At 37.3% G+C, this 18,308-nt stretch overlaps 1 protein-coding gene across 16 annotated transcripts in view; it reads left to right on the top strand.

Annotated features, from left to right (window-relative positions):
• The window catches only part of LOC106708969 (twitchin), a 90,821-nt gene extending 76,141 nt beyond the window's left edge, over nt 1-14,680 (top strand). For 9 of the 16 annotated variants that reach the window (XM_045683736.1, XM_045683735.1, XM_045683733.1 and 6 more), the window contains 28 exons: nt 240-595; nt 823-943; nt 1,438-1,635; nt 1,830-1,949; nt 2,244-2,408; nt 2,737-2,907; nt 3,024-3,140; nt 3,236-3,401; nt 3,867-4,027; nt 4,179-4,337; nt 5,519-5,726; nt 6,302-6,488; nt 6,864-7,018; nt 7,261-7,413; nt 7,764-7,893; nt 8,085-8,184; nt 8,538-8,703; nt 8,845-8,969; nt 10,335-10,530; nt 10,651-10,820; nt 10,958-11,076; nt 11,241-11,400; nt 11,804-11,970; nt 12,368-12,506; nt 12,930-13,044; nt 13,163-13,299; nt 13,788-13,957; nt 14,371-14,679. In XM_045683736.1, coding sequence (XP_045539692.1) covers nt 240-595; nt 823-943; nt 1,438-1,635; nt 1,830-1,949; nt 2,244-2,408; nt 2,737-2,907; nt 3,024-3,140; nt 3,236-3,401; nt 3,867-4,027; nt 4,179-4,337; nt 5,519-5,726; nt 6,302-6,488; nt 6,864-7,018; nt 7,261-7,413; nt 7,764-7,893; nt 8,085-8,184; nt 8,538-8,703; nt 8,845-8,969; nt 10,335-10,530; nt 10,651-10,820; nt 10,958-11,076; nt 11,241-11,400; nt 11,804-11,970; nt 12,368-12,506; nt 12,930-13,044; nt 13,163-13,299; nt 13,788-13,957; nt 14,371-14,574 — 4,535 coding nt within the window. In that variant the 3' untranslated portion in view covers nt 14,575-14,679. Of the gene's footprint in view, nt 1-239; nt 596-822; nt 944-1,437; nt 1,636-1,829; nt 1,950-2,243; nt 2,409-2,736; nt 2,908-3,023; nt 3,141-3,235; nt 3,402-3,866; nt 4,028-4,178; nt 4,338-5,518; nt 5,727-6,301; nt 6,489-6,863; nt 7,019-7,260; nt 7,414-7,763; nt 7,894-8,084; nt 8,185-8,537; nt 8,704-8,844; nt 8,970-10,334; nt 10,531-10,650; nt 10,821-10,957; nt 11,077-11,240; nt 11,401-11,803; nt 11,971-12,367; nt 12,507-12,929; nt 13,045-13,162; nt 13,300-13,787; nt 13,958-14,370 lie in introns of all 16 variants that reach the window. The other 7 variants (XM_045683732.1, XM_045683731.1, XM_045683729.1 and 4 more) reach the window with 2 other exon arrangements.
• The last annotated feature ends 3,628 nt before the right edge of the window (nt 14,681-18,308 follow it).

The raw sequence follows: 18,308 nt of genomic DNA, 5'->3' as shown, positions 1-18,308 counted from the left end.
AGAACCTTTAGATAACTTGATTACTGTACTTTCATTTTAAGTAAAATAATAGTCAAATAAAAAAAAGATAAAGTAAGCTAAACAATTTTAATTCATTTTCACTGTCTATGGTCAATTGATTTTTCTTTTTTTTTTTTGTTGACATACTATGAACAACTTTGGTAAAGCCAAAATATTTTTTTTTGAATGGCACAAATTTCTCAATTTTTATCAAAGTGTCGTCATATATTTCTTTCCAGGCACATACAAATTAACTATCAAGAACAACTCTGGTGAGACATCAGAAACGTTCTCAGTGACGGTCACTGGACTGCCAGGACCACCGCAAGGTCCACTAGAAGTTAGTGACATAACACGTCACACGTGCACGTTGTCATGGAAACCGCCTGCCTATGACGGAGGTTTACCAATCACGCATTACGTAGTGGAACGTATCGATGTGACAGGCACCACTTGGATAACGATAGCCTCCTCCGTACGAGACACCAAGTTTACAGTTCACGGTCTGACTGAAGGTCAAGAGTATAACTTCAGGGTTCACGCCGCTAACGACAATGGTATCGGACCAGGATTGGAAGGTGTCAACCCTGTTAAGGTAATACATTCTTTATTAACATATTTTTTTTTTTTTTTTTCGAAGGACTACATATTTAAAATTTAATTTGAAAAAATTCACACGTCTGTGAAACTAAAAATCGTTTAGTAGTTACTTAAGCAATCTCTTTGTTTAGATTTCTCATATTAAGTGTACACTAAGGAGCTTCCTTAGTGCTTTGAGTGCGCTAATTAGTGTGGACAATTAAATTACTTACTACTTTCCAGGCTAAGGCACCATTCGACCCACCATCAGCGCCTGGCGTGCCCAAGATTCTGGAAGTGGGCGGACATTTTGTGCACTTGGAGTGGGAGAAACCCGAGAGCGATGGCGGCGCTAGGATACAAGGTAAATGACACGGAAACAAGGAGTAAACTAAAAAGTTTTAATATAATTACTATTAATACTAAATTTACTATCTGAATTATAATGTTAACTATTTTTACATTAATTGATCAAAATAAGTTAGAAGTGATGTTAATCTATTTACTATTTTATACTTAATTCAGAATTATGAGGGAGCTCTCGAGCCTAGTTACTCTTAAACGAGGTTTAGGCTAAGCGCCATTGGCGCCCGGCCACCTCAAGCCCGGTGAAGCTGTAAATGCCTCTTCAAGGCAAACAGTGACTACTCAGTTGAAAAAAAAAACAGAATTAGGTAGATATAGTAAAACTTTATAAGCGAGAGTCATTGTCCGTTCACTACGGACGACCTCCATCACAGAGAAACTAGAGTTAGAGAGAAACCTCTGTAAACGAGAATGAGTTGTCTGTTGGACTCTAGCTAATCCAGATTTGACTTAAATTCACTTTTAGTACATTACAATACACTTGTTGTCCAGGTTACTGGGTAGACAAGCGCGAGGTTGGCTCTAGCAGCTGGCAGCGTGTGAACGCCACACTGTGCCTGCCGACGCAGCTGAACTGCGCCAACCTGGTGGAGGGTCGCCAGTACGAGTTCCAGGTGACGGCGCAAAACGAGGCAGGTGTGTCACCGCCCAGCACAGCCTCGCAGCAGGTCAAGGTCGTCGATCCTAAGGGTGAGTTACGCTGCAGGTAGTTGAAGGGGGCGGATATCGTTGGGCGTGGCTTAAATGACGGAAGGAGGTCCTTAAAAAATATTTTCAATAATTCTAAATTTCAAAATACTACTCAAATTATTGTTTAAAAATAAAATTAAGTAGACAAATACTACAGTTTGTGCGGAGTTTATTTATGTTCTGTATTTTTACAGCGGCTACGCCACCTGAGATCGTGAAACCTTTGAAGAACGCTAACTGCATTCAGAACCATAACGCCAAGTTCCAGTGCACAATCACCGGATCACCTAAACCCACCATCACTTGGTATAAGGGTAAGTTTTATTTTACCAGTATAGTAGTATTCAAATATAGTGGCGGCTCTTAACTTCGCACGTAACACAATTTTAGTAATCAGATGTCCTTAGGCTCGCAAGATATTTAAAAAGAGTAATAAATGAAATTTAATACCGAATATGTACACATTTCTGCGTATATCTGATTCAAAGATGGCGCTCATGTCCCATTTACCCTTAAGGAGTTTCATGTGTATTGCAACGTTCTTACATACTCTATAACAATATATAACTTAGTTAATTATGTCTTAATGACTTTATGTTATGTTCCAGGTGCACGTGAGATAACTAACGGTCCACGGTACCGTATCTGGAGTGAGGGTGACAACCACTTCCTGACTGTGGCGGATGTGTTCGGTGAGGATGCTGACGAGTACGTGTGTCGCGCCGTCAACCGCGCCGGTGTCAAGAGCACGCGCGCTGAACTGCTTATTATGAGTGAGTCTTATTGTATACACATAAGGTTCATTTTTGTTTGACTCTAATATAGAAATAGCTTGGTATAGTTCAGTAATATTGCTCAAAATAGAAGACTTATTGTAGATTTAGTATGTAAAATCTGCACTAAGGGAATGATTGATTAATCATTAAATGATGCTTAGGGCGAGCAAGTACGCTTTGTGACAATATTATGCTATTGAGTGTTTTTAAATGTTGTTAAAATATACATCTAATGGTGGTGAAAAATATAATTTACACGGAATATGATTTTTGAGTGATTTTCGATATTCAAGAACTCTTAGTAAAAGAAGTCTTTTATGTTCAGCTGCACCTAAACTGAACGTACCACCTCGGTTCCGTGACACGGCGTACTTCGACAAGGGAGAGAACGTTGTGATCAAGATCCCCTTCACTGGCCATCCCGTGCCCAAGATCACATGGGTGCGCGAGGGAGAGACCATCGAGTCTGGTCTGCATTACCATGTCGAGAGGAAAGGTGAGATTAATGGCAACACAGATATTTTAATTATGTAACCATGGATCAATTTTAACATCTACAACACAAAATCTTTTCACAAAAAGATTTTTTTCTAAATAGAAACTTATTTTCAGAGCGCCATGCGATCTTAACCATCCGTGATGCCAGCAAGATGGACTCTGGTCCGTACAGAATCACCGCAGAGAACGAACTGGGACAGGACTCTGCAGTTATAAACATCGAAATCAGTGGTATGTATACGTTTTACAAGCAGTTTACCTCTGTTCTTTAAATGAATGAATGATTTAAGTCATTCATTGAGATACTCATTCATTCGTTCATTCAGACCGTCCGGACCCGCCGCGGTTCCCTGCCGTGGACAGTATCGGTGTGGACTCGCTGGCGGTGAGCTGGCGCGCACCTGTATGGGACGGCGGCTCCGACATCACCAGCTACCTGGTCGAGAAGAGGGAACACCCCATGACCAGCTGGATACGAGTTGGTACCACCAGGTTAGTGCCCACTAGAGTTAAATTCTCGTGACTTAATTTTGATGTGAAACATCTATAGAATCACTTGTTAACCGAATTGTTGGCGTGGCGACGCTTGCCGTGGCGACGGGTCGCCACACTATACTAAAGTATACATATATATATATATATATTATGTGTAGTAGATTAGTTAATTATTTAAATCACACACACGGAAGTGTCCACTAGCACACTAGCTGTCGCCCGCGGCTCCGTTCGCACGGAATTTTGCTATATTTAATTCTTGTAATAATATTATCTTTTATGCATATTACTTGTACACACACGATGTTTCACATCTGCCAGGTGTCCCATGACGGCTCACAAGTTTTTTTGTTTAATGTTGTTTTTATAGAGTGAGTCTTTAATGTACATTTCTCATTCTAAATCAACAGACTCTCAACAGAATGTAATGATAAATGTTGTCTAAACAATTTTCTCCTGCAGGTTCACAACCATGGCAGTGACAGGATTAGTCCCCGGAAAGCAGTACGAGTTCCGCGTCTACGCTGAGAACATCTACGGTCGCTCGGAGCCCAGCGAGCCCACCACACTCGTCCAGACCAAGGCTATCATCAAAAAGGAATTCAAAAAGAAGGAATATCCAGGTAAGAAACAAAGTGCAACTTTATAGTTCTGTATTAAAAACTAAAGTAATATAAATAATGGAGTAATTTCATACAAAAAAATCTTGATGAAAGATTGAAATAAATTTAGATTTTTAATAAAGTTATATTTTATTATATATTTTTTTTCTAGTGGACGAGACTGGAAAACGTATCCGCACTAACGCTGACCACGGACCAGTGAAAGACTACGACAGCTACGTATTTGATGTGTACAGCAAGTATGTACCGCAGCCTGTCGACATCAGCACCTGCTCTGTGTATGACAAATACGACATACTGGAGGAGATTGGTAAGTAACACACTGTACACACACGTGCACGTACACGCACATTACGTATGCGCACGCACACAACGTACACGCATTTGTAGATTACGTACATATTTGTAGATTTTGAACACATAATCATAGTGTGGTTAGCAGAACAGAGAAATAATTGCACGATAAAAAATTACATATCTACTTTAAAAAAGATCTAAATTTCTAGATAATCATGTTTAGGTGTGGTTTTTATAAATAGAGATTGTGTAGTAATTAACTAAGAAAGTATGTTCCTAAAACAATAATATTTAAAATGTGTTTTGATAATTGAAAATTAAATGCATGTGTTTCTTATAAATTTTTTTTATAAACTGTTATATAATCTGTATGATTTTTTGCTTAAATTGTTATTTAAAAAAAAGAATTTAAGCATGTTAATAAAACTAGAACTAAAATAGACTCACGAAGTTGTTTGAGAGAGACTCCAATGATTGAATAGTTTTTTAACACTGAACTAATATTGTAGTTAAACATTTTGAACTCTAAGTATAAGTACATAGTGGTGAATTTCGCAGGTGACTTCGTGAGAGCCTCTTCTAAACGGAAACGCGACGGAGGTCTGTGTGTGATAAGATCGATGTAGTGCATCTCTATCTGTCTCTGCATCTCTCTGTCTCACACGCACACTGCTATATTTTATAGTTTTAAATATATATATATATCTGAAGGTTTATTTAGATAACATTTGGAAGAGAATTAACAAAAAAAAAATCCGTCTAAATCATACCTTCAAGTTATTTATTGTAATATTTTTTTAGCATGGATTTTATTAGTTAATATTTTATTTATAATAGATATAAATGATGTTCTCTTATTTTATAATATTATTTACATATACAGTATGTATTAAAATATAAATAATTATTTATTTACGTAGATAGTTGCGCACGTTTTTGCATTTCGATCACATCTTATATTGCAATGTAAAATTTAATGTAGTGGTAAAAACATAATTAGTAAACAATATATAAAACTGATAATAAAAAAAGTACAGCACGAATTTAAACTTTAAAACATAACTATAGAGTTGATTTTCATAAAAGTAGAAAATAAAGCACGCGTAATTAATAAGCCTAAGTAGTAATTTGAATCTTATGTCGTATGCTTTAAGGTTTAAGTTCGCAAGTATGAGGTTGTTGTAACTGTTGTAGGTACAGGCGCGTTCGGAGTTGTACACAGATGTCGCGAGAGGAGTACGGGCAATTACTTTGCGGCTAAGTTCATACCTGTTGCTGGTGCGATGGAGAAGGAGTTAATCAAGAAAGAGATAGATATAATGAATCAGCTACATCACAGGAAATTGATCAATTTGCATGACGCTTTCGAAGATGATGATGAAATGGTGCTCATATTCGAATTGTAAGTAATCTTAAAAATTGAAATTTAATCTAATTTGCTTATTATTTTGCATAATAAAGATGTTTTGATGTTTTAACGATGTTCAACTTGTCCAACACAGTTAATTTTTCCGTTTTGTAACTGAGTGGATCGTTGGTTTCTGAGACCTAAATCCCTTTATAAAACATATTACCATCTCTGTCATTATCTTTGACAAAACAAAGATAACAATATCTTCTTCTATATATATAAAAATGAATTGGTGTTCGTTAGTCTCACTAAAACTCGAGAACGGCTGAACGGATTTATCTTATCTTAGTCTTGAAATGTTCGTGGAGGTCTAGGGAAGGTTTAAAAGGCGAAAAAAAATTAATACCGCTATTAAGTTTTTTTTCCTGCGCGCGGACGGAGTCGGGGGCGACAGCTAGTTTTTTATATAAGGATATTGGTCTCGAAAACCAACGATGACTGGAACATTGCGATGTTCTATAGCCTAAACGACTTAAACCTTTGACAACTGAGGTGTAATTTGATTTATATTCTTTCTTTGTATGTCGTTAGGTTTTTTTGAATGTTCTAACATTTATGTGTGTCAGTTTGTCTGGCGGCGAGTTGTTCGAGCGCATCACGGAGCCAGGGTACAGCATGAGCGAGGCGGAGGCGGCGCACTACATGCGGCAGGTGTGCGAGGGTGTGCGTCACATGCACGAGCAGAACATCATACATCTGGACCTCAAGCCTGAGAATGTCATGTGTCAGACGAGAACCGGCACTGATGTCAAGGTAAATTATACCTTATTACTACAGGATTAGGTAACGTATTGCCCTGAACAACTTTATTGTGACAAGTTCTTTACAATATCGAATAAAACTGAATTCCAAGTCTTTTTTTCTCTTTGTCTCAAGTCTTTTAACTCTTCTCATGTAACATAGGGGTATTTTTAGAGACAATATAGAGCTAGGGATTGTTTTATGTTTTTTACATCTATTTTTTTTAAAGCTTTCTAATATAGACGCGATTGTATGGAGTGTAAAATTTGATCTATCTAACTAGATAAATAAAAACTTTTAAACTCTTTAAAATATAGTTCAGTAGTTTTTGAGTTTATTTAAAAAAATCAATTATAACTCTTTTTCATTGAATTGTCTTGTTTTTAGATCATAGACTTCGGCCTGGCTACAAAGCTGGATCCCAATGAGGTAGTGAAGATATCAACTGGTACTGCAGAGTTTGCAGCACCGGAGATCGTGGAGCGCGAGCCCGTCGGCTTCTACACCGACATGTGGGCCGTTGGTGTACTCGCCTACGTTCTGTAAGTAACGTCTAAATGTGGGCTTACACTGCACAACTGTTTGTATAACCTTCAAACATTTTGGCGACTAGTAACTTCGAACTACATGCAGTTGATCTTGACCTGCTAAAAAAATTGAAACTACCTACACAAGAATATAATCATCTTTGCTGTTTTATATAATTTTTATTCATACAGGCAGATGTATTTTGCTTTATTTTAGAGACGACTTTTAATTTTGAAATGTTTTCTTTGTTGTATAGATTGTCTGGTTTATCACCGTTCGCTGGTAACAACGATATTGAGACCCTAAAGAATGTGAAGGCATGCGACTGGGAGTTCGACGAGGAGGCCTTCCAACATGTGTCTGATGACGCTAAAGACTTCATCCGACGTCTGCTTGTTAAGAACAAGGAGTAAGTCATTTAGTTTAGTAGAAAATCCCTACAAAAAAATGATACAATCCACAATAGAAACCAGTTGTATTTATGCTTTATAAGTACTATAAATGTGAAATTTTGGATGGATGGATAGATGGATGTTTGTTAGAAGGTATTTCCAGAACAGCTCTGCAGATCTTGATGAAATTTGGCACACATGTAGAACATAGTCTGGAAGAACACATAAGCTACTTATTAACTTTTGTTTCGTCCGTGCGGACGAAATCGCGGGCTACAGCTAGTATATCTTTTAATTTTTATTAGTTAAATATGCTTTGGTTTTTTATGTAATTTTTGTATTAATATATGTGTATTTGTATGTTCAGGAAGCGTATGACTGCGCACGAGTGTCTCGCTCACCGCTGGCTGGCGGGAGAGGGCGCTGCGTCTCGCACTGCGCCAGTACCTGCGCGCCGCCTTGAACAGATGCGCGACAGACTGCGCTCCAGGTACCAGGTGTGTATTGAACCCTAATGCTATACAAATAGAGTGCATTTTTATTTGATATCAAGACGGTGAGAACTTCAAGGACAAATCATGTTTATGTATATTTCGTTACACGAAAGAGACAAAAGATTGAGTCTTTATCAGTTAGTCGATTTCTATTGAAATTATAATTTTTATTGAAAATACGTCTTTTTCGTTAGAATTGGTCGTCGTTCGTGTTGCCGATCGGCAGGCTGAGCGAGTACAGTTCTTTGCGCAAGTTGCTCATCGAGAAATGGAAGATATACGATGGACAGTTTGGTAAGTTAACTTTGTATTTATCACAAAATCTCATTCAATCCAATAACCAGCGACAGGGCCGTTTCTTGTATTTAGTCTCATGTTTTATTTCCATAGGCAACACTGAAGACAGACTTAAATTTCGCAAAAAAAAAATCGTATAAATTTATTATTTATTAAAAAAAACATTATTACTCAGGGGTTATATTGACTTTAATCTGCATGGGTTCGAATTCTGCCATGTAATTTTCGATTTACTATATTCAAAGATATGTGTGAAGCCAACCCTTAACTTAGGGTAGGTTTCGAGTCCCTTAGTGGACGTATAGTGAGCTGGTGATATCAATTAGTTAAGTAAGAGATGTTCCGTATAGATCGTCGTCAAGCGGCGCCGAGGTTTGTGATAAAGCCTCAGTCCGCCTTCTGCTACGAGGGTCAGTCTGTGAAGCTGTACTGCCGCGTGGTTGCCTGCGCCACACCAACAGTCACCTGGTCCCGCAACAACCGTGAACTGCGACAATCTGTCAAGTTTATGAAGAGGTAATATTCAAACACTTTTAAGGGAAACTTAATTTCAGGATGTACTATTAGATTAAAGTTTTTCTTAAGATGTGATATAACCAAAAAAAAAATAATTATCTTTATATATTTAGTTGTATATAAGTATATAAATTTTTATAGATATTCCGGCAACGATTACTACTTCATAATAAATCGTACGAAGTTGGAGGATCGTGGAGAATACATCATCCGTGCGGAGAACCACTACGGCTTCCGCGAGGAGGTCGTCTTCCTCAACGTGCAGCGTACGTCACTCTATCCTTACTACCTTCTCTTCTCTCTTCTTCTCTCTCTGTACTACTCCATCTCTGTCATTCAAATTCATCGCTCGAAAGAAATAGCTTAAGCATTTTTTTTCTAAACGTAATTATTTTTGACAAATCGAGGTTGTTGAGGTGAATATTTTTATTTGGAACACATAGTTATTAGTTTTTTTTTTTTATATTTCGTTTTAAAAAGCAAACATTTATTTTTGTATTTGAATCTATATTCAACTAGCTGTCACCCGCGACTCCGTCCGCGTGGAAATAATAAAAAACTTAATAAGTAGCCTATGTATTCCTCAAGACTATGTTCTACATCTGTGCCAAATTTAATCAAGATCCGTTGAGCCTTTCTGGAGATACTTTCAAACAAATATCTATTCAAAATATTCGCATTTATAATATTAAGTAGGATTAATAACTTAATGAAAGTCTTAAATTACTAAATTTAATCTGTAAGTGTTTAAAATTACCATTACGGTGGGTTTCTTAAACCAAAATTATCATTATATCTGTTTTGTCAAATTCACAGGTATGACGATGTATTTCATACAAAAATTGTAATCTCAGAAACCAACAGTAATCAGTATTACTTTTGGGATTATTTTGAATCTGATATCATTATGAATTTTAATACTTTAGCATTAAATTTGCAAATTTATATCAATTTCCGTGTCTGAGAATAGTTCGGAGTGAGTTATTTACCATCGTCCGATGTCTTGACAACAATTGAACTATAAATTGTACGCGCAGAAATATTTATAGCCATCCCCAAGCAATAAATGTCACATCAAACACTTGGCCCGTGCGTCACATATACTATATGTATATAAATATATGTTTCTTAATGATTTTAACTAGTAACTTTGAAAAAAAACGACGAAATTTCTACTTATTCAGTCTTAAACTGTTTAATTCTTTTTAAAATACAATTAAACGCTATTTACGTATTAAATCACTTACCAGTTGATGGCTCCTACGTAAACTATAGTATGTTTTAAACGTAAATTTTGCAAGAAAAAAACTTTAAACATTTATACGATTAATTACGAAGTATCAAACATGTACATGCAATAGACGGCCAAAATTTAGTTAACTTCTTTCTAGAGTTACTTTGAAATTTATACAGAAATTAGTATTTATCAAATTAATTATTTAATTAACAAAAAACAAGGTGTAAATTGTAATTCTATTGATACTGCCGAATACTTACCATATTTAAGCATAGCTGAAGTTAATTACTCAGTTTTCATTGTTGATACACATGTATAAAAACATACCTACTACCACAAACAACTATTCCAAGTAGTATATATCTGTAAGTTGACTTCTGTATATAAATTGTAGCGGTGCCGCGAGTACAGCGCCAACCACCGGCCGAGGCGCCGCGTCGTCGCGAGCCTCTGCCTTACACCTTCTGGCAGGAGTCCAGCGAGACTGCCCCCGCCTTCACCTTCCAGCTGCGACCTCGTGTGATGCAGGCTCGCGACACCTGCAAGCTGCTCTGCTGTCTCAGCGGCAAGCCCACGCCCACTGTCAAATGGTACGTCACTGACACGCCCCGCCCACACACACCAAGTGCACATTATGTGCTAACTGTTTACTTTAAAAGGCAGTTTAATATGTCTTGATCTGACTTAACAATTGATTGTTAAACCTCCAGGTACAAAGACAAGCGCGAGCTGTCCAAGTACGATTACAATATGACGCACTCGGATGGTGTGGTTACGATGGAGATCGTGGACTGCAGGCCAGAAGACAGCGGCAAGTACACCTGCGTTGCCACCAACGTACACGGCACAGACGAGACCTCATGCGTCGTTATTGTTGAAGGTGAGCGAACTAATGTAGACTTTATGATAATTGTGGTTAGGTTTATTTTACTGTGATTTTATAATGTAGGCAAGGAAAAGGAAGATTTGCAGAAAAAACACTGAATTTAATTTGAAAATTGTTATTGTGTGATGCAGGAGAGGTAATAAGTGCAGAGCAGGCGCAGCTGGCGCACAATTTCCTGCACTCGGGTGATCGCCGCTACATTGAGAAGCCGCTCAAACCTGCGCCTCAGCCCATCATCACCAAGACAAAGGTAAAACTGTGAATAATTCTAGACATGAAGTTAATTTAAAAAGTTATTAAAAACGCTATCTATTGGCAGTATGAAAACATACAAATAAAAAAAATGCTAACGATAATCTGACTTTTGGCTTTGTTTTTTACTGCAATTTGAATCTTATTACTTTGTCTATAAAGGTGACAATCGATCCGCCGAGCAAGTCGCAGGCGCAGGCGCCGCGACCGAAGTACTCGCCACAGAACTCCATTGAGCCAAGCAAGAAGAAGTACGGAGCCAAACTAGGAGACTCTGACTCCACCTCCTCGCGATCTAGAAGCGCTACTAAGGAACTAGTCTGTAAGTAAACTCTGACTTTTTGTTGCACAAATTGTTGATTTTTTTATAATTTTTCAGGACTTTAGTAGCTATTTAAATCTTCATAAGTCTTAATTATTTGCGTTTAAATTTGTCTAAGCAATGTTGTTTTATTGGAACACAAGATTACATTGTCCTTTATTTCCTTTTTTATATCATTCAATCCTTTCTGAAATAGTACTACAAGCTTATCTGGGACAAGAAGAGAAGCACTGTTATCACGGCACTGTCATAAAATATATAAAACCTATAAAACCATAAAAATGACAAGGATCTTGACACTTTTTTGACATTGACAATGCGGCCGCTAGTGAGCTTGATAATTTAGTTTGATTTATGCCTACCTGGTTAGATTTGGTCGATGTATACTGATTTGTATGTACAGTGCCTGCATCCGACTCGTCGATGTGTGCGCCATCTTTCGCCCGAGCTCTGCCGGATGCTGTGACTGCGCGAGATGCTGCACCTCTGCTGCTGTCGTGCAGTGTACGAGGTGATCCCGACCCGCGCGTTGAATGGTACAAGGATGGTCAGCCGCTGCACTCCTCTGAGGTATGTACTATCAGGGAATTTGACGGTATTCCAACTTAAAAGCGACACAAATATGTCTGACTTATAAAAACGTTGGATAGACTATTTTACTTTGCCCTATAATGTCGTTTTTGCATTTAAATAATTGATTATTTTTATGAATGGGTGGAGTTTGTCTTCGGTGCAAAAAAACAAAGCAATTTTTCTATAAGTGGGTCACTGCGAAGTGGCCTGAGTTTACATAACTGAAACGAGTTTCTATAACCTGTAAAGAGAGATAGAGAAAGGAAGGAACATGTTAAACATAATTACTATATGAAAAGGGCAACAAAGCCTTTGAATTTTTTTCATGTGATAATTTAGTTTATATGTTGTAAAAGTGAACAAACAGACAGATGTATGTATATGTATGTTGCAGGTGGTGGACCTGAAGTACAAGAATAGCGTAGCTTCGCTGGCTATCGCGGAGGTGTTCCCCGAGGACGAGGGTGTGTACTCGCTGAAGGCCATCAACAGTCAGGGCGAGGTTGAGACCAAGTGCAAGGTCACCGTCAAACGTTAGTACCACCAATAAATAATTAAAACTGACTTAAATCACTTACTGTGGGTTTTTGAGACCAAAATCTTTATTCTCCTTGTTTTGATAGCGTTTTGTACAGAGAGATGTTGGTCTCAGAAACCAATGATTAGGGTGTACATTTCTCATACTGGACTATGTGTAGATTTTTTGTACAAGACCACTTAATGTCTCCGACAGTATCCTATTACAAGAACTAACTATTTTTCCAAGATAATTCTTGAAGAACTTAATATTAGGAATGTTTTGTAGGAAAGGAGATTGACTTATTTGGAAAAATTGGACCTAGATTTTCTTTGAATATTCGATAAATGGCTATTAACTGTATTTTAAATTGATGGGAAAAGAAACAAACAAGTTAAAGCGTATAATGAAATTTTTTTTACTAATGTGACTTGTTTAGCGGCGGAGAGCGCGCCCTCTGGCGGTGTCAAGTTCGGAGACAAGCCGCCCAGGATCGTGGACCACGCCGTGTCACAGATCGTCAATGATGGTGATGCTGTCACGCTGTCCTGCAGGTCAGATAACTGCATTATAAGATTTGACAACAACGTCTCCCTCTAGTGACAAATTTAAATGTTAACACATTCCCTGAAGGAATTAGAAGGCTCTTTAATTTATTTTATATTTATGTAGGATCGTGGGCGCGGAGAGATTCGACGTGGTATGGCTCCACAACTACAAGGAGATCAAGCCCTCCAAGGACTTCCAGTATTCCAGTGAGGCCAACATACACAAGCTACACATCGCTGAGATATTCCCAGAAGACGCAGGTCAGTACTTGAAACTGGAGAAACTAGAGAGTTCCGCAATTGTTAAGAATTGATTATTTTTGTAACAGCTAAATTTTAATAACAGCGCCATCTAGTGAATTATGTTTATTCAAATTGTAAGCTTCACAGTCTTAGTTTAAACTAGCTTTTACCCGCGACTCATTCCGCGCGGAATAAAAAAATGCACACAAGATAAAAAAAAGTTCCTATGTCCGTCTCCTAGTTCTAAGCTACCTCCCCATCAATTTTCAGCTAAATCAGTTCGACCGATCTTGAGTTATAAATAGTGTACTAGCTTTTACCCGCGACTCCGTCCGCGCGGAGTAAAATATAGAAAACGGGGTAAAAATTATCCTATGTCCGTTTCCTGGTTCTAAGCTACCTGCCCACCAATTTTCAGTCAAATCGATTCAGCCGTTCTTGAGTTAAAAATAGTGTAACTAACACGACTTTCTTTTATATATATAGATTTATAATGTAATGTCCAGGTGTATACACATGTGAGGCGTTCAACGACGCGGGAGAGTCGTTCTCGTCGTGCTCGCTGGTGGTGCGTGTGTCGGGAGAGCAGACAGCCACTCCGCAGTACACCACCTTCCCCACATCCACCACCGTCGGTACAGGAGAACCAGCACTCTTCACTGCGCAGTTGGAGCAGGTAATATAGAACTTAAAGTAAGATAAATATGATAAAAAACAAGCATATAATTAACATGCATGCGTAATATGATCTAGATTAGGGATTCTCAAAGTAGTGGTGGTGGTAATACTTTAAGTTCGACCCCAAGGAGTCGATATTGAACTTAAAGTATTGTTAATTCTCACTCTGTCTTCTTCTATTGACCTAAGTCAGAATTAAAAAAAAAATTGATCTTAAAAGTAAGTAATTTTGTCTTGGGGAGTCTGAGGTAACAGTTCATTTTGGAAAAAGGGTCACTTGTCCAAAATAGTTTGGGGATCCCTGATCTAGGTAATTCAGAGTTGTTCGAGCACTAATGAACATCTTAAGTGTACATTTAGTGTGTAAGTTTCATACTGCTGTATTTACCACAACTTTAATTTCATTTTCAGCCACCACTCCAACTGCAATGGCTGAAGGACGGTAAACCTATCGACGAGAGTTCACCGCGTTACAACTTCACAATGGAGGGCGCCACATACCGCCTTGAAATTACAAAATGCAATTCCGACGACAGCGGACAATATCAAGCACGAGCAGTCGGCAACAAGGGAGACTCACTCGCCGCTTTCTATCTCAATGTCGTCGATAACTAAGACAAGGACTGACTGGACCCAAATTACACCCTTGTGGTACACCAAGACTTTATACAAATCTACAGCTAAATTAATCACTAATATCAATACTGGAATACGATTTTTATACAATTCGGAGTCTAATAGTGTAAAGGAGTTTTTTTTTATATTAAATTATTTATTATTTATTAATATATTAAGTAAATAATAAGTGTTACACCCTATCGAATGCCTACGAGAAGTCGCTTGGAAGATGGAATCCTCGCTCTCTAGTCAACTTAACTTTTAAATGTTATTTTTTATTTATTGTCGACATTATCAATTGTTATGTTGTTTATTTAACAGAATATCGCAGCTTCTCTTTGAAAATTTTATAAAGCTTGAAGTTAATCAATGTTGCTTTAGTTTTGTGCCGGCGTTGTGCGAGGGCGCCCTGTCCGCCACCACAGGCCGCTCTCATCGCCACATCGCCACATCGCCGGAACAAATATTTATTATTTTTATATAAATTGTATTATTTAATTGTACATAACTTATATCATGCGACAGCGTTATTTATAAATAAATATGTATACCTTAAAAATAATAATGCTGTTTTATTTTTTAACTCTTATCCCATATACCGTAGTTCCTAAAGGACTCCAATGGATGGCAGCACAATGCACATGTAGATTAATGCATCAAATTAAAAAAAAAAAAAACGAAATTCGTCTCAAATTTAAACATAATTTCTAGTTTTATTCAAAATTTCTACCTCAGTGAATCTCGTAAATGGCGTTTTTCAATTATTCAAAACATCATTTCTATATACAACTTAACTAATAACTAAATCCTAACATAGTTTATGTTAACCTTAAGTTAAAAGAATAGCAAGTTAAGGCAAGTTGTAGAGCTAGCTGGCAGCAACAATCGGAACATAATACTCTGCATTCCGAACGTATAACGTGACTTAGCACTAACTCGCCCCTCATTCAAACACATAGATCTGATTTTAAAATATGAAATCCTCAGAAACGAGTTGAGACGTGGATGCTTTTTTGTTTCATTACTTTTTTTTTCAAATCAGAGGTAACCGGCTATAAGTCGGCGAGAGATTTTTATTATTTATCATTTTAACAGTCTTATCTTGTTATTAGCTGGCCCGCGACTCCGTCCGCGTCCGCGCAGAGTTAAAAAAAAAACAATTAGTAGCCTGTTTTTTTCCAGACTATGTTCTACATCTATGGCAAATTTCAGCAAGATTAGCCGTTCTGGAAGATACCTTCTAGCAAACACCCATCCATCCATCCAAACTTTCGCCTTTATATCACAGTAAGATAGTTTCACAATATCAATTTTATTGTTGGTTTCTGAGACCAAAATTTGTGTATAAAATATATCGTCTTTGACAAAACAAAGATAACGATATGTTTTAAACGAGGATTTTTTTAAATATTAAAAGGTGGCAAACGAGCAAACGGTCACCTGAATTCGCCGAAATAGCGAGGCGACCGATACCCATAGACATCCGCAAATTCATATTCGTTGCCTACCTTTAATCAACGGAGAAGGGGACACACAGAAAGAATGTAGCACTTCCTATGCGTCCCCTCTTCTACCAAAACCACTTCTCATTCCTATCGTTTCCTAATACGACAAGGGTGGGAAGGGAAAGAGAACTAAAATTATGCCTCATCAGACTGTACGCGGAATTGCTTCCACTTGACGCCTGTCTTCTGTGTGGTCGTGGTATTGCACCGGTCGACCCGGCCAATTCGTGCACCCAACAAATATTGTTGTTGCGGGATCTTCCACTGTTAAAATGACCACTGATAAAATGTTGGTCTCAGAAACCAACGATTGATGATGTAAAATAACAGTCTAATAAAAACAAAAAGAACAATGCATAAGAACATTATGTGGCTAAGTAATCAAAAGATGGCACTAGTTTAATATTGTAAAACTAATTTTTATGCTATTTAATATTTAGGTGTGAACCTTTCAGTAGTAATAGAAAAAGATATTCAATTATCTACTTACTTAAAAAAAAAAGCGATCAATTTCATCTGCATCTACATAATGTATAACTTCTTAAAATTTACACAAAAGACAAAACATTTCACATGTGTAAGTCAGCATAAATTCGCACCTACGAGTAGCATCTCCATTTAATTATTATAATGTGTTATTTTTAATCATACATATAACACTATTATTAATGAAGATACTAAATACCTATAAATAAACGAAAATGCTTTAAACAATAAGCATGTAAAACTTACTACATATATAACTAGAACGACGTTTCTAAAATCCAATCCTTTCCTAAAAATAATTTGGCTACTTTCCTGCTAAAAAAGTAGAAATCGCATGCACGGTTCTTGCGCTTATATTGAACGATGATGCCAAATAATTATCACTTACATGCAAAAGAATAAAGATAAAAAAAAATCATCAAAAACTACAATAATTTTTGTATAGAACACAATCTTCTTTAATAAAATAGTTAAGCAAATTCGTCTCGACTTCTGTGCGTGATTGTACCTCAATTGATTCCAAACTCCATACAATATATTTTATTAGGAGATAATATTTAAATAGAGGCATTCAGTGAGCGCAGTAACAAATTCTAACGCACCAATTAAAGATTCGTTATGACGCCGGCCCACTGCTGGGATTATAAACTTCGTGTATCACAACCGATTCATATACGAAACCATAATAGTAAAATTAATGCTCAATAAAACAGTAGCGTGGACGCGCCGGCCTCTGACCATTAACCCGTGTTCAAAACGCTATTAAAAACGTGGAATTAAAAAAAATAAAGTAAAAAAAAACGAGCCGAAGACAAAAACCGAAGGCGGCCGGTGAACGGAACAAAAAGTATCATATCTCCATTTCATATTTCAATATTTATCACGGGATCATTCTTTTTCGAACAAAATTCGAAAAGGGTATGCTTTTGGACTTTTTACTCGCTGTCCGTTTCGTTCGGTTTCTCTTATTATAAACGAGCGCGCGAGCGAAGATACATTTTTTAAAAATCATTCCGTTTTTGAACTTCTTACGCGATTCTCGGACTTGTGGCGGGTTTACGTTAGATTTGTATGGATACGGCTACGGCCAATTATTATGATAATTAGACACTATCAACTACAGACAATATCTGTAGATTATTAAATGCTATGTCATTACAGACAGATATTTGCGAATAGATGTAGTCTTATACTAGACATGGCTCATGTATCTGATATCATGGCTAATATGCGAATGTTTAGATGTATGGATGGATGGATGTTTGTTAGAACGTATCTGCAGAATGGCTCAACGGATCTAGGTGAAAATTAGCATACACAAAAGCTACAAATTAGATTTTTTTAAACATCCCACGGACATTATTTTTAAATAAGACAAGATTTTAGGATCGGAATAGGTTTTATTTATTTTTATGGTAAATACTAGCTGTCGCCCGCGACTCCGTCCGCGCTCAGTTAAAAAATGGGGGGGGGGTTATGAAAAATAGATGTTGGCCGATTTTCAGACCTACTGAATATGCTCACAAAATTTCATGAGAATCGGTCAAGCCGTTTCGGAGGAGTACGGTGACGAAAACTGTGACACGAGAATTTTATATATTAGATAAGGTGGCAAACGAGCACGATGCCATTTGTTTTCTCCAAAATAACGAAGTGACCACTGCCCAAAGATGTCCGCATTTACAGATGCATTGCCTAACTTATATCCATAGAGGAGATGATGCACAGAAAGAGGATATT

Source organism: Papilio machaon, chromosome 23, assembly GCF_912999745.1.
Source record: "Papilio machaon chromosome 23, ilPapMach1.1, whole genome shotgun sequence".
In the NCBI taxonomy this organism is placed as follows: Eukaryota; Metazoa; Arthropoda; class Insecta; order Lepidoptera; family Papilionidae; genus Papilio; species Papilio machaon.
The sequence above is the reverse complement of the archived record's forward strand: the minus strand, read 5'-3'. Positions and strand labels throughout refer to the sequence as shown.